The following is a 14,833-nucleotide window of genomic DNA, read 5'->3' as shown; positions in this document are numbered from 1 at the left end:
TTCCCACCACTCTCCCTCGTACAGTATTTAGAAGTTCATATGATTACAAGTATATTTCCTCCAGACACATTGTCTGTCCAATCTCCCGGGTTCTGTTGTAGTGGATCCAGTGTTGATCATGAACAAACTGGGTTTGCACTTTTCAGCTGTTAGCTCTGAAGCCACTATGATTCGCACTATGCACACTGTTGCGGGCACAAACATCTGATTATGAGGCCATAATGGTTGAAGACAAGTGCAGTCTTCCCTCAATTTACCCATGCAACATCACACGCCAGCACTTGCCATGGTGAGCAGCTAACGCAGCAGAGTTTCACCTGATAGCATCATATACACTACCACCACTTGTCACAGCACTGCTAAAGCTACTCTCAGATTCCAAGGCACTAAATCCAGAAAATGAGTCATCTTCCACATATTCACAGCCTACAGGAACAGCATGTTGCACAGACTTGTGGCCGGTCTTGCAGTGGTGGTGTCGAGTCAGGTTGTGACAGCAGTGGTTTTGGTGTAGACCTCACCCTGTGTATGGTTAATACTTGAATCTGTATCACTTATCTGAGCCTTGAGCATAATCTTTATAATTATTGCTACTTTCCTGAGCTTCAATAAGTCTCTTCTGAATTTCATCATCAATCAGCAGTTGTGTGGAGCGAGCCATAGTGGTATTGTGAGGTGGAGGGTCGTATATCAGCTATGGTAACTCGATACAAACCAAGGCCTTCCCATCAATGCGGCCTACTCAGGATTTTTTTAAAAATAGTGCCTGTTTACTATTGCCCCTGGGCAGCATCTGGTTGCCTTGTTTATGCCGCTGGACCTTTACATTCTATGGTACTTTAATGCTTTCCCAGCCTTGTTGTGCAGTTTACAGATAATTACCATGATTAACCCCAGCTGAGTTGCACAGTGGAAGAGCCACTTCCTATATTTTACTAGCAATTACCTAAGTGTAGTTACAGGATGAGAGCTACGTTCGTGGTGTCCCATCTTCCCAGCACTCTTTGTCATATAACGCTTTGAAATTACTGACGGATTTGGCCTCCACCACCTTCTCACCAAACTTGTTCCAACTGTCTACCACTCTGCGAAAGTGAATTTTCTTATATTTCTCGGCAGCTTTATTTAGTTAGTTTATATCTATGACCTCTTGAGGTGTTGCACAACCAGTATTTACAGTACTGTACATACATACATACATACATACATACATACATAGCCCCAACCCCCGGGGCTGACTGGCTGAGTGGACAGCGCTCTAGACTCATGGACCTAGGGACCAGGATTCGATCCCAGTAGCCAGCAGAAAAACAAATGGGCAGTTTCCTTCACCCTGATGCCTCTGATACCTAGCAGTAAATAGGTACCTGGGAGCTAGACCGCTGCTACGGGCTGCTTCCTGGGGTAGGGGGGGGGGGGTGTAGGGAAAAAAATAGTAGTTAGTAACAGTTGATTGACAGTTGAGAGGTGGGCCAGAAGAGCAGAGCTCAACCCCCACAAGCCCAACTAGGTGAATACATACATACATACATGTACAACTCCATGTAAGTCTGGTACTACATCTGATTATACCTGGTTGATGGGGTTCTGGGAGTTGTTCTACTCCCCAAGCCCAGGCCCGAGGCCAGGCTTGACTTGTGAGAGTTTGGTCCACCAGGCTGTTGCTTGGAGCGGCCTGCAGGCCCACATACCCACCACAGCTCGGTTGGTCCGGCACTCCTTGTAGGAAATATATTTGAGCTCATGGTGGTTTCCATGTGTCCAGGAAGCCCAGGGATAAGAGTAGTTTCATTATGCAACCTTAATATTTTCTCATTGTCACACTTTCAAAGAAAAATATATAATTTCAGTACTGTATTTTATTTGATACATACACAAGAGTATATAAACATTTACCAGTATGTATCCATACAGAACAAACTTACATATTCAGTAGTATACTAATATTACTACAGCATTGTCTGAAATAAACGTTTCAGGATTTTGGTCATTTTTTATAAAATTGTATCTGCACTCTACCTTGGTATACATTGATTTTGTGCCATGCATCATTTTGAAAACTTTTTGAGTCCATTAAGTCGATATATAACATCCCATCAAGATGATCCATTTCATGCTGTATTATTCTTGATATCCATCCTTTGCTCTCCAGCACTATGGGCTCTCCTTTTTGATCAACAGCCTAGAAACAAATTTTTATTTTAACTGTTTTATCTTTTTTCTTTTATTCTTTTTGTCTCTATATATATGCATATGCATATTCATATACTGTGTATATATATGCCTACATAGAGTATACAAAGAGGACAACTAATACTTTGAACCCTCTGAATGGAATTAGCTGGGTCATAAATATAGGTAACATGATAATGTTAGGAGAAGCTATAATTCTAAAGTATTTTTGCAGAATTGAATGTCATTGACTAATTAAAATAATTCTATAAACTTTTGGTGGAACATTTGGGAAACATTCGAAGGGAAAAGAAGAGTAAGACCAAGGCCAAATGCCCGCGGGTGCAAAAGACCTCAGCAGCCAAGATAGGCGAAAGAGCAGGGGACCTGCACGTGCAGCTGCTGAAGGCCAACATCCTGAGGAAGCACAGGGGCAAAAAGGCACGCAGTGAAGCGCTCTAAGTCGCCCTCCAGGTAAACCTGCAGAACAGTAGTAGCCTCCTGCCATTCAAGCGTGCGGGTCCGACAAAAACACATGCCATGCTCCCTGAGAAAAAAAAAAAAAAGAGGGCAGTCTGCCAGCCATGAAGACCCCGGAACCTCATAACACACCCAATACTGGGATGAAGAACCATACTCAAAGGATGACGGATCCAGTACAGAGGCATACTCCGGATCTTGAAGGAGGTAAGCCGCACGAGCCTCCCGAACCTCCTTGGGTGGGACGCAAGAGGCAGGAAACCTCTGGAAGGAAGGCGCCAATGAACCCAAGGGAACACGGAACCGAACCCGGGAAGGAGCCGATCCCAAATCAAACTTGTACAGGGAAAGTGGGTAAGAAAACCCCCTCGCCCTGTAACAACAAACCCTGCGATGAGGGCACCAAAACCCAAGCAGGATCAAAGGGAGTCCAAGTTCCTGTAATATGACTATACTGTAGTTACAGTACGTACTGTACCTCTAAAAACTACAAAATCTAAAATAAAATTGTCTTGTGGCTTTCATGATTAAATACCACTTTAAAAACTTCAGTTTGCTCAATTTAGTAACAATTCATATACAGTATATTAGTTTGCTTCTCATATATTAGTAAGCATTACTCCAATAAATATAAATGTCAATTATGGTAATACATTAAGTTAGTCCCAAAATTTGGTCTATTATCTAGGGAAATTTGTTATAGGGTGATCAGAATTTTGGAGGTGCCACTACACTAATACATACACTGAACTTTATAAATTGTATCTTGAGTAATTATTATTTTCAGGTTAATTTTATATCAGGCAAAGGCTTCACAACTAAGCATTGCATTATAGGAATATTAATATTCTACTCAAAGAATAAAATATAGATTTTTAATTACACTTTAGATTTTTATCAGTGTGTGTGTGTGTGTGTTTGCTATCATCTGAAGATAGCAAAAGACACTCGTGTCATTACAAAGGCAATTCAAAATAAATACATTTTATTAAATTTAAGGAGGGTTCAAAAATGTCTTTATCTAAGCCTGAATGCATGCATGCAAGCTTACCTGTCTTGCATGCATGCATGACTTGAGAATGGTCCAGGACAGATCGAAACGTCGTCGTCCCTGCACCTTCTAGTGTGTGGTCTGGTCAACATACTTTAGCCACGTTATTGTGACTCATTGCCTGCTTACCTGTTAATCTCACTGCCTTGTACCGAGGCACCATGGCACTATATCCTCTCAAGCTCTCACAAGATTCTGGAAACACAATTTTCTTGAAGTCAAGAACTTCCATTTTGGGGTTTAAAAATACCTGCAAATAGTTAAATATATTAAACTTTTGGCAAGACACTAAATTTGATCAACAAAGCTAGTAAACTTATTGACATAAGTCCAGTATTGAAGCATAATCATCGATCCGATATATTTGAGATAATGAAAATAAAAATATCCCGTTACAATACTGGTGGACAGAGCACAATTCTGCACCTAGAAGTTGTAACTAGATACTGGCAAGACAAACGTGGTAAATTAGAATGAACTCCTTGGACAGTATTTTGCTCTCTATCTAGTCTTAACAATAAATTAAAAGATCTAACTACAATCAAAATATGTAATCATAATTGAAAGAGCTAACCACAATCGAACAGCTGACTGGGACATGAAACTCGATGAATAATGTATGCTATACAGTACTCAAAAACCTAACTGTTATTAGGAAAGAGGAGTACATTTAGCAAATTTGTGTAAACTCAAAAGTATCAGCATCACATTTTCATCCTTTAGTAAACCTCGTGTTAAAAAATTTGCAGCCAATATTCCATTTCCTATACAGTATTTCCAGCTGTATTTAATATACCATTTATCTTATCAACATCTATGTCATAAATTATATTTCTTGTACACACTATCAGCACTATGCCATTTTTCCACAGTGAAAGCATTTCCAATTTAAAACTGATATTTGTACATTAAAAATAACCATATTTAATTTACTATTCTTTTTAAATACTGTACTTGGAATTTGTTTACATAACTTTCCATCAATAAACTACTGTACCTCGTGTTTCCTATATTAATGGGGAAGTACGATGGGCAGGAAATGGGGATAGATACAAAGTGGTAGACAGTTAGAACAAGGTAAGTGAGAAGGTGGAGGAGGCTAAAACTGTCAGTAGTTTCAAAGTGTTGTACAACAGAGTACTGGAAAAATGGGACACCACGAGCATAGCTCTCATCCTCTAACTACACTTAGGTAATAACATTAGAGAATACCCTTACTCTAGTTGATGGCTCTATTCACTCCTCATGCTAGCATTACTAGGAGCTCTTCTACACTTCCCCACTTCTATACTGGCCATTCTTGTGAATATTGTATTCTTAGTCTGTCATTTTCTCACTTGTGACTTTCTAGTTTCCTGCTTTCTTACGTTCACACTTGAAAATACTGTACTGTACTTGCTGAGGTAATGCTACAGTATCTGCCAGTGGATACGACATATTTTTGATCCACCATGAACCAAATATACTTGTATGATGTATTTATATGCACAAAATTACATGTTTTTTCTTACAAAAACACCTGAATGTCGCTTTCAATAAATGTATGAAGAAACGTACCAAAATAGTTTTTTCCAGTAAAATATCCTTATAAATTAGGTGCGTCTTATATGGTGGAAAATATGATGTCTTTTCACACACTGTTCTTGTTCGGCACGAGTGGTAACTGTCTTCTTTGTGTACTGCCCAAGTTCTCTTCCAATAGTATTCCCTCACATCCGTGATGTTGCGAAGTATGTCGCTCTGTTGGTGGTGTTCGCGACCAGCTCCTAGGCTAATATTCAGGTGTGTGGGTTTTGAAGGTTGTACATGGTTCTTGTGGCCTGGTATCATGTTTCTGTTCCCAGCCCCAGCACTCTTGTGGGGTTTTGGGTCACTGTCTCTTCTTCATCTTGATTCCTGTGGTGCTACCTCCTCCCTGGTATGTGCCCATGTACTTTCCTTTCCCATGGATAGTTTAGCTTCAGAGAGCCACAAGGCTCCCCCACCTCAGAAAACCAGGAGAATGTAATGAAATGCCAATTTCTGGGCGAGCCCCGGCGGCTTTCTGATCCCCCTCCCTCCCTTCCATGTCATTGGGGGGTTGAGGGATGGGTGTTAAAGAACAGGGGGATTGAGAGATGGGGGTTGAGGGATGGGTGTTAAAGAATGGGGGGGATTGAGAGAGGGGGTTGAGGGATGGGGGGTTGAGGGATGCGGAGTGTTGAGGGGTGGGGGAGGGGGGTTGAGGAATGGGGGTGGTTGGCAAAATCTCCACTAGAACTGAGGGTGGAGATGCTGGCTGATGGTAGGCTACCTCCCACCTCCCTACAAACGAATGGGGAGAGCGAGGCTAACACGCTGGCACTAGTTTTGAAAGAATTCAATCATTTGTTTATATAGGTGGGAGAGTTCTATTGGGGGGTTTAAAGGCTGCAGTTTTTACTGAAGCAAGCAGTGGTTTGTTTTGACTCACTGATTTCTGGCTGTTTTTCCCAATGATGGCTTAAATAAATGTTGTCACTCCATGCATTTCTGTGAGGAAGCCAGGTTTTAGCTCTGGTCCCCAGTAGGGCTGTCGAATTCTGGGACTGATATGACCTAGTAGATGATACCATCTATCAGTATATATATGACAGCTGTAGGGAGTCAGCTGGGCTCACCCAGAAATTGGCAGTTCATTACACTCAGTGCTGTTTTTTTCCATCTGTTCTCTAGGGCATTCATTTGTCAGCATTCTGACACGAAAATTTATAGTTATAACCTAACAAAAAACTGAAAGATAAAATAATAATAAACATTTTATGCATTATTGACCGGGACCTGTGTTTACATTTGGGAACATGTAGAGAGGAGCATAACCTATTGTAAAAATACTTTTGCATCTATTCTCTAGACAATTTATTTGCAAACATTATGGTGCCAAATTTATTCCTAAAACCAACAAATAGCTAAACAAAAAACATAAAATAATATTAAAAAATAATAAATTGCCATCGGTGAGTGGCCCGAGAGTGGGGTGGGAAGCCCAGAACGTTTCTGCTCAGGAATGCACAGATAGGCCAACACCAAAGTGTTAATGACATTATAAAAACAGTTTGAAAAGTTCCCTGTGGCGCCAATGCAGTATGTTGTCCTGTTTGACTCTGCATGATCCTATGTTATGAACACACTTAACCATAATATTCAATATCCTTTATACAAAATTTCATTACAAATACTCTATCAGTTGAAAATAGATTCTTAATTCATACAAAAATACATATGAAATAAAAATACTTAATTTGGGTAGAAATTCTTGTCACCTACTGTGAATGGTAATGGTGACATTTCTCGAGCAGCATAAACTTCAGTGCCAATTTCTTTTTCTCTCTCTGGTGAAAACTCAAGTGCTATTATTCTGAAGGACAGAAATTACTCTTAATAATGATAATGGTTATTATAGGATAAAAACCCACACTAGCTGTATTTGTGAAATTTATGAAAAAGAATTTACACCAAGACTTTCGCACTCTCCTGAGTGCTTTGTCAAGGTCTGTGTAAGTGATTAGGATGAGACTTGCATCTCAACATCTAATCAACATCAGAATTAGATGTTAAGATACAAGTCTCATCCTAACTACATAATCAGTCCTTGACAAAGCACTCAGGAGAGTGTGAAAGACTTGGTATAAATTCTTTACATAAATTTCACAAATACTGTACACAAGTGTGGGTTTTTATCCTATGTTATTATGTCTGTGAGAAGACATTACCATTACTTAAATGGTTATTATGATGTGTCTGCTTATCCAAAATAATATCAAACTATAATAATACAATAAATGAGATCCAGTATAATCTATCTCACAGTCAACATACTTAACTACAATAATCTACAACTAAAAACAAAAAATATTTTAAATTTATTTATAAATATTGTAAAATTAATTTATCAAGAATAAAATACTGTAAATACATATATACATACATACATACATACATACATACATACATACATACATACATACATACATACATACATACATACACACACATTTAACCCAAGCAAATGTAATGTAATAAAGAAAGGTGTAGGGAGCAGGAAGCCAGATACAAGGTATCATTTGGGAGATGAAATTCTTCAAGAATCAGAGAGAGAGAATGACCTGAAGGGTTGATATCACGCCAGACCTGTTCCTTGAAGCCCATATGAAGAGGATAACATCAGCGGCATATGCCAGGTTGGCAAACATAAGTACGGCCTTTAGAAACTTGTGTAAGGAATCATTCAGAACCTTGTATACCACATATGTCAGACCAATCCTGGATGGAGTATGCAGCTCCAGCATGGAGTCCATATCTAGTCAAACATAAGATTAAACTGGAAAAGGTTCAAAGATTTGCCACCAGACTAGTACCCGAACTGAGGGGTACGAGCTATGAGGAGAGACTACAGGAATTAAACCTCACGTTGCTGGAAGACAGAAGAGTTAGAGGGGACATGATCACCACATACAAGATTCTCAAAGGAACTGAGAGGGTAGATAAAGACAGACTATTTAACTCAAGGGGCACACACATTAGGGGGGACAAAGGTGAAAACCGAGTGGCCAAATGAGCCATAGAGACATTAGAAAAAACTTTTTTAGTGTCAGAGTAGTTGACAAATGGAATGCATTAGGAAGTGATGTAGTGGTGGCAGACTCCATACACAGTTTCAAGTGTAGATATGATAAGAGTCCAATAGGCTCAGGAACTTGTGCATCAGTTGACTGACAGTTGAGAGACGGGACCAAAGAGCCAGAGCTCAGCCCCTGCAAACACTAGGTAAGTACAACTAGGTGAGTACATACACACACACAAACAAGAGGTCATAGATTTAAACTAACTAAACAAAGATGCCGAAGAAATATAAGAAAATTCACTTTCGCAAGCAGAGTGGTAGACGGTTGGAATAAGTTAGTGAGAAAGTGGTGGAGGCCAAAACCGTCAGCAGTGGCGCCTCGATTAACAAGTTTAATCCGTTCCGGCACTGAGCTCGTCATTTGGAAAACTCATCTTGTGAAACAACAACAAAACTATCATCGAAGGTGTCCGAGAACCAGCGGGAAAGCTCGTCAGTCGAGACATATTTTCTGCGAGAGGCTTGCTTGTTACTCGAAATGCTCGTAACTGAAGCCACTTGTCACTTGAGGTTCCACTGTAATTTCAAAGCGTTATATGACAGAGTGCTGGGAAGATGGGATACCACAAGCGTACAAGCGTAGCTCTCATCCTGTAACTACACTTAGGTAATTACACACACACACACACACTCGTACACACAAGGAATGGGAACATGTTCCTGAAAATTGTACATACCAACACAGATGGAGTGAGATAAAAAATATTGGAGCTAAAAGGTATAATCCAGCTTAAGGTCCCAGATATTGTCACACTAACAGAGATGAAACTTGAAGAAAATATTTTAAATGAGGTCGTATGAGGTTGAGGGCTACTCAGTTTGGAGACATGACAGGAAAACTAGGAAGGGGAAAGGAGTGGCTGTGCTGGTGAAAGAACACCTGAAGGTAAGAGTTAAAAATTGAAAACCCTCGAGAAGTTGACATAATGGCATTGCAGGTCAGGAATTAGGATGATAAACTGATAACCATAAATACCTACAGCTCACCAGCAGGCAACACAAGGACAAAGGAGGAACTGGATGACAAACGAGAGGGCCTCATAATAGTCATGAGAGATATTATAGTAAAAGCTTATAGTAAACTATAGTAAAAACTATAAGTAAAAGTACAGTACTGTATAGGATTAAGGATCTGCCTGAAATGATATGCATGCTAGTGGCTTTACAAGAATGTAAGAACTCTTGTATATATAAATATATATAGTATAATATTTTATATTATAAATAGATTATAGTATAGTACACTCTAATAAAGAACAAGACCTAAAGGTGGTTTGAATAGTAAGCTGTCGCCAGAGGAACACACAAAGAACATTGTGAGAGGATCATATGCATCGCTTTCCAACTTTAGACTTGTTTTTAATTATATGGATGGCAAAATACTAAAAAGAGACTGTTCATGACTTTTATGAGACCAAAACCGGAATATGCAGCAGTTGTATGGTGCCCAAATCTCAAGAAGCATATAAAGAAACTGTAAAAGGTGCAGCAGCATGCTACAAAATAGCTTCCTGAACTGAAAAACAAGAGTTACGAGGAGAGACTTCAGACATTAAACATGCCAAAACTAGAAGACAGAAGAAAAAAAAAAGTAATATGATCACCACATACAAAATTCTGACAGGAAATGACCAAATTGACAAGGAGGAATTCCTGAAACCAGCAACATCATGAAGAAGAGGACACGGTTTCAAGTTAAGGAAACAAAGATGCTGAAAAAAATTTGAAAGTTTTCTTATGCAAAGTGGTAGACGGTTGGAACAAGCTAAGTGAGGTGGTGGTGGAGGCCAAAACCGTCAGTAGTTTCAAAGCGTTATACGACAAAGAGTACTGGGAAGACGGGACATCACGAGCGTAGCTCTCATCCTGTAACTACACACACTATAATATAATATATAAATAAATATATATATATATATATATATATATATATATATGTCGTACCTAATAGCCAGAACTCACTTCTCAGCCTACTATTCAAGGCCCGATTTGCCTAATAAGCCAAGATTTCCTGTATTAATATATTTACTATAATTTTTTTCTTATAAAATGATAAAGCAACCCTTTTCTCTATGTATGAGGTCAATTTTTTTTTATTGGAGTTAAAATTAACGTAGATATATGACCGAACCTAACCAACCCTACCTAACCTAACCTAACCTATATTTATAGGTAAGGTTAGGTTAGGTAGCCAAAAAAAGCTAGGTTAGGTTAGGTTAGGTAAGTTAGGTAGACGAAAAAACATTAATTCATGAAAACTTGGCTTATTAGGCAAATCGGGCCTTGAATAGTAGGCTGAGAAGTGCGTTCTGGCTATTAGGTACGACATATATATATATATATATATATATATATATATATATATATATATATATATATATATATATATATATATATATATATGTCGTACCTAGTAGCCAGAACTCACTTCTCAGCCTACTATTCAAGGCCCGATTTGCCTAATAAGCCAAGTTTTCCTGAATTAATATATTTACTATAATTTTTTTCTTATGAAATGATAAAGCAACCCTTTTCTCTATGTATGAGGTCAATTTTTTTTTATTGGAGTTAAAATTAACGTAGATATATGACCGAACCTAACCAACCCTACCTAACCTAACCTAACCTATATTTATAGGTAAGGTTAGGTTAGGTAGCCAAAAAAAGCTAGGTTAGGTTAGGTTAGGTAGGTTAGGTAGACGAAAAAACATTAATTCATGAAAACTTGGCTTATTAGGCAAATCGGGCCTTGAATAGTAGGCTGAGAAGTGCGTTCTGGCTACTAGGTACGACATATATATATATATATATATATATATATATATATATATATATATATATATATATATATATATATATATATATATATATATATATATATATATATATATATATATATATATATATATATATATATATATATATATATATATATATATATATATATATATATATATATATATATATATATATATATATATATATATATATATATATATATATATATATATATATATATATATATATATATATATATATATATATATATATATATATATATATATATATATATATATATATATATATATATATATATATATATATATATATATATATATATATATATATATATATATATATATATATATATATATATATATATATATATATATATATATATATATATATATATATATATATATATATATATATATATATATATATATATATATATATATATATATATATATATATATATATATATATATATATATATATATATATATATATATATATATATAATGTATATATATGTATATATATGTATTTGCTTGAGATATATATATAAAGTCTTTACCTGAGTGGGATGCCTATTTGGGGTGCAGAAAGACCAACTCCATCATATTTTTTCATTACTTGCTGCATCTGAGAAATTATCTGTGAAAAAGATGGAACAATTTTTTGTCAATCACTATTGTAATGTTATATGAAATTTATCTATGATTTTGAGAATGTTATCTTTCTACAAATTATATACAGTATTCCCCTTTACCTGACAAAAATTGCCAAGCATAGTGTACATGCCTTTCTTGGAAGGAACCTTCAGTAGTTAACCAGTGCTATGCACTGGTAATATCATGCCCTAGGAACTGCACAAGGCCTTCGAGATCCTTGCTAACCTATTGAGAGCCATGATCAGAATCTGGCTCTCTCCACAAAATGAAGGTTTACAGATATATATATATATATATATATATATATATATATATATATATATAGGAGCTGCGTCGTATGGACCAACAGGAACTACCTCACCTGCACCAATAGCTTCTTGCAATTTCTTTTATTCTTATGTTCTCCTACAGGAGTCAGCTACTACTGCGTTACCATACTTCCAGGTAGTGGTTGTAGTGGTACTCTGCACTGTGAGGCTAATTGATATGAGTTGATTTAGTTAGATGTGTGCAGGTGAGTGCATATTGTGTCTGGCCCTGATTCATGTGTCCTTCAGTGCTTTTTGCCTTTTCAAAGTGTGCACTTGGGCTGCCATAAGGGATTCTTCCTTATTCATTTATTTGTATGCTTTTTTTTTGTCTGGCTTTGGTCAGGTTTCTGTGTGTGACTTTCTGACAATGTTACTCATTTGCTCAATGGTATTGGCAGTCAGTACAAATTGTTTCTGGGAAATCTGTGTACCTCATGTTTTCTGCTGTTTGGGATGAGGGGAAGTTTTCCCAGCCAATTCAGAACTGGCCTTTGCTGCTTGCAGTTTTTTCAGGATGAGATTAGTTATTTTGAATCCTGTTGTCACTGTCATTCTGCCTGGTAAGTATAGAGCTGCCCTCTTTATACTAACAATTAAAAGAACAAAATTCCTGGTCACTGCCATTATCAACACACATTGTCCCAGTGTTTGAATTCTAGTGTAAAGGTGGCAGTCTGGCTGGTGCACTTTGGTCTATTAACTAGTTCATATCCTGCAGTCCAGAAGTTTGTGACCCCTGGCTACTTTTGGTATGGAGTGTGCAAGTCACCCATTGTCTTCAAGAAAGATTTTGGTATGTCTTGTCTTGTTTTGCCTTGTCTGCTTTATATAAGCTTAGTAGTTTAGTTTTCACATGGCTTTAGCTTGTGAGGAAGTGGGTGTTGTGGCAACTACTGGAGTGTCATCCAAACTGCTGCAATCTCCATGACACACATGTTAGCACACCTCAACACAGGAGACCAACACCACTTCCTAACATGCCAAAGACTTTAAACAAAGCTTCATTTCATGCTGAATGTATCAGTGAACAGATCAAGTGAAAGGACTGGAGGCAGCTTCAAAATTAAATTAAAAATCCAGAAGAGAAAAGTGCCAAATTAGAAAAAAATCCAGGCCCACCATTGTACACAGCAAATAGTCACTAAGCCAAATATAGCCCAGTAGGTAACACTGGGCAAAATTCAGGTGGCCAATAAATGCTTGAGATCTCAATGTTTCTTGTCAACTGACCCCAGGCCAGCATCGTGTGTATGTGCAGGTAAAAGTAGAGTGCAAAGCTGCATAAAACACAGAAACACTAGAGCAGTAGTGGGTGAACAAGCCCACACGAGGTTCTCCGAAGAAATACAAAGCCTAAGTATTCTTAGTCCACACCAGCTAAACGATGTTCGGACATCCCCCACTATGAAAGAGTTCTCAGGAAATGATATCACAGCACTGACGAGATCTATTACCAGATGAAAGCCACATCCATCCAAGTTAACAAAAGAAACGGAATGGTAGCCATAACCAGATGGGCAACAGGAGAGCAAAAACCCCAATCTCTTCTAGGAGATCAACAACAACAAAGTCAGCAATGCATCCTGCGAGAAGCTGCCATCTTCAACCAAATACACATTGTGAAGCAGTTGGAACCCCATGCACCCCAACTACAAATCCAGATTCACATCTTTCTCAAAAAACAGCAGAGCAGAAAGGAGAGGATAGCATCACAAAGGCAACCAAGCAGACTCCTGGAAATGGCCCAACACAGAATGCCTGCAGGCAAAGTGCATCATTAAAGTCTAACACTACATCCCAAAGAAGCACTGCAGGCAACTTGAGAAGCAACTGATAAGAAAGAAGAGATCACGGTTAGTGAGGAATTCACAGGACAAAAACCTCTGATTCCATTTGATCCATAAATATTTCCTGGTCAGACACAATGAGTGACAGAAGCAACCTCCTGGGAAAGAGCAGGCACATACATGACATGTTCAGGAAGTTAAGAGATTCACTGAAAAGAATGGCAGAATGTACTAGTTGTGGCATGGTAACCAACTAGTTATTGGCCATTAGTAGTAGCAGAGCAATACAGTACTTGGTGTTTTAGTTGATTTCAGTAGTGATTGAAGGAGTTTTTCAAGTATAGAGGAATGTATACTACATTCTAATAGTCAATCATGCTAGATATTGCCTAAGGGTTCAACTGAATGGCCTATGATCAAAAATACATTTTTTTTGTGTGGGGTATACAGCTGTTCACCCACAAAAAACTGCATCAAAGTGTCGTGTCATAACATATTCCTGAAGTCTTACATTTTTATAGCATGATATTTATATTATAATACATTACATGCTAAAATAAAAAAATACAATGTTGAAATTATAAACTAAAATAATTAGAGGAACCCCAACGAAAAATTTAAGAGCAACAGAACAATTTTAGGGTCAGTTTGAAATGGTACAACAATTTTTTTTTATTATAGATATTCTTGATTACCTTACCTGCTGTATTTCTGGAGTGGATATATTTTCGGGTGGTACAGGCATGGCTTTTGATCTTAAAACTGGGTCTCCTACTTGACATACATGAACAAATGGAGGCTTCACAGGACTGGGAAATAAAATTTTACGATAAAATGCTACAATCCGCTTGAATGCCATTACTGTTATTTACCTGCAAAATAAAATTAAACATGTTTAACAGTAGTAAGAGAGATTTAATTACAAAATAAATACT

At 37.5% G+C, this 14,833-nt stretch overlaps 1 protein-coding gene across 6 annotated transcripts in view; it reads right to left on the bottom strand.

The window, feature by feature from the left end:
* Positions 1 to 1,841: 1,841 nt before the first annotated feature.
* Positions 1,842 to 14,833, bottom strand: part of LOC123769520 (peptide deformylase, mitochondrial) — a 33,154-nt gene continuing 20,162 nt past the window's right edge. For 5 of the 6 annotated variants that reach the window (XM_069308731.1, XM_069308733.1, XM_069308736.1 and 2 more), the window contains exons 2-6: positions 14,599 to 14,770; positions 11,704 to 11,783; positions 6,989 to 7,079; positions 3,832 to 3,953; positions 1,842 to 2,180 (exon numbers count right to left, since the gene is read on the bottom strand). In XM_069308731.1, coding sequence (XP_069164832.1) covers positions 1,988 to 2,180; positions 3,832 to 3,953; positions 6,989 to 7,079; positions 11,704 to 11,783; positions 14,599 to 14,757 — 645 coding nt within the window. In that variant the 5' untranslated portion in view covers positions 14,758 to 14,770 and the 3' untranslated portion in view covers positions 1,842 to 1,987. Of the gene's footprint in view, positions 2,183 to 3,831; positions 3,954 to 6,988; positions 7,080 to 11,703; positions 11,784 to 14,598; positions 14,771 to 14,833 lie in introns of all 6 variants that reach the window. The other variant, XM_069308732.1, reaches the window with a different exon arrangement.

Source organism: Procambarus clarkii, chromosome 63 (genome assembly GCF_040958095.1).
Source record: "Procambarus clarkii isolate CNS0578487 chromosome 63, FALCON_Pclarkii_2.0, whole genome shotgun sequence".
Lineage (NCBI taxonomy): Eukaryota > Metazoa > Arthropoda > Malacostraca > Decapoda > Cambaridae > Procambarus > Procambarus clarkii.
Note: the sequence above shows the minus strand (reverse complement) of the source record. Positions and strands in the feature narration are given on the sequence as shown.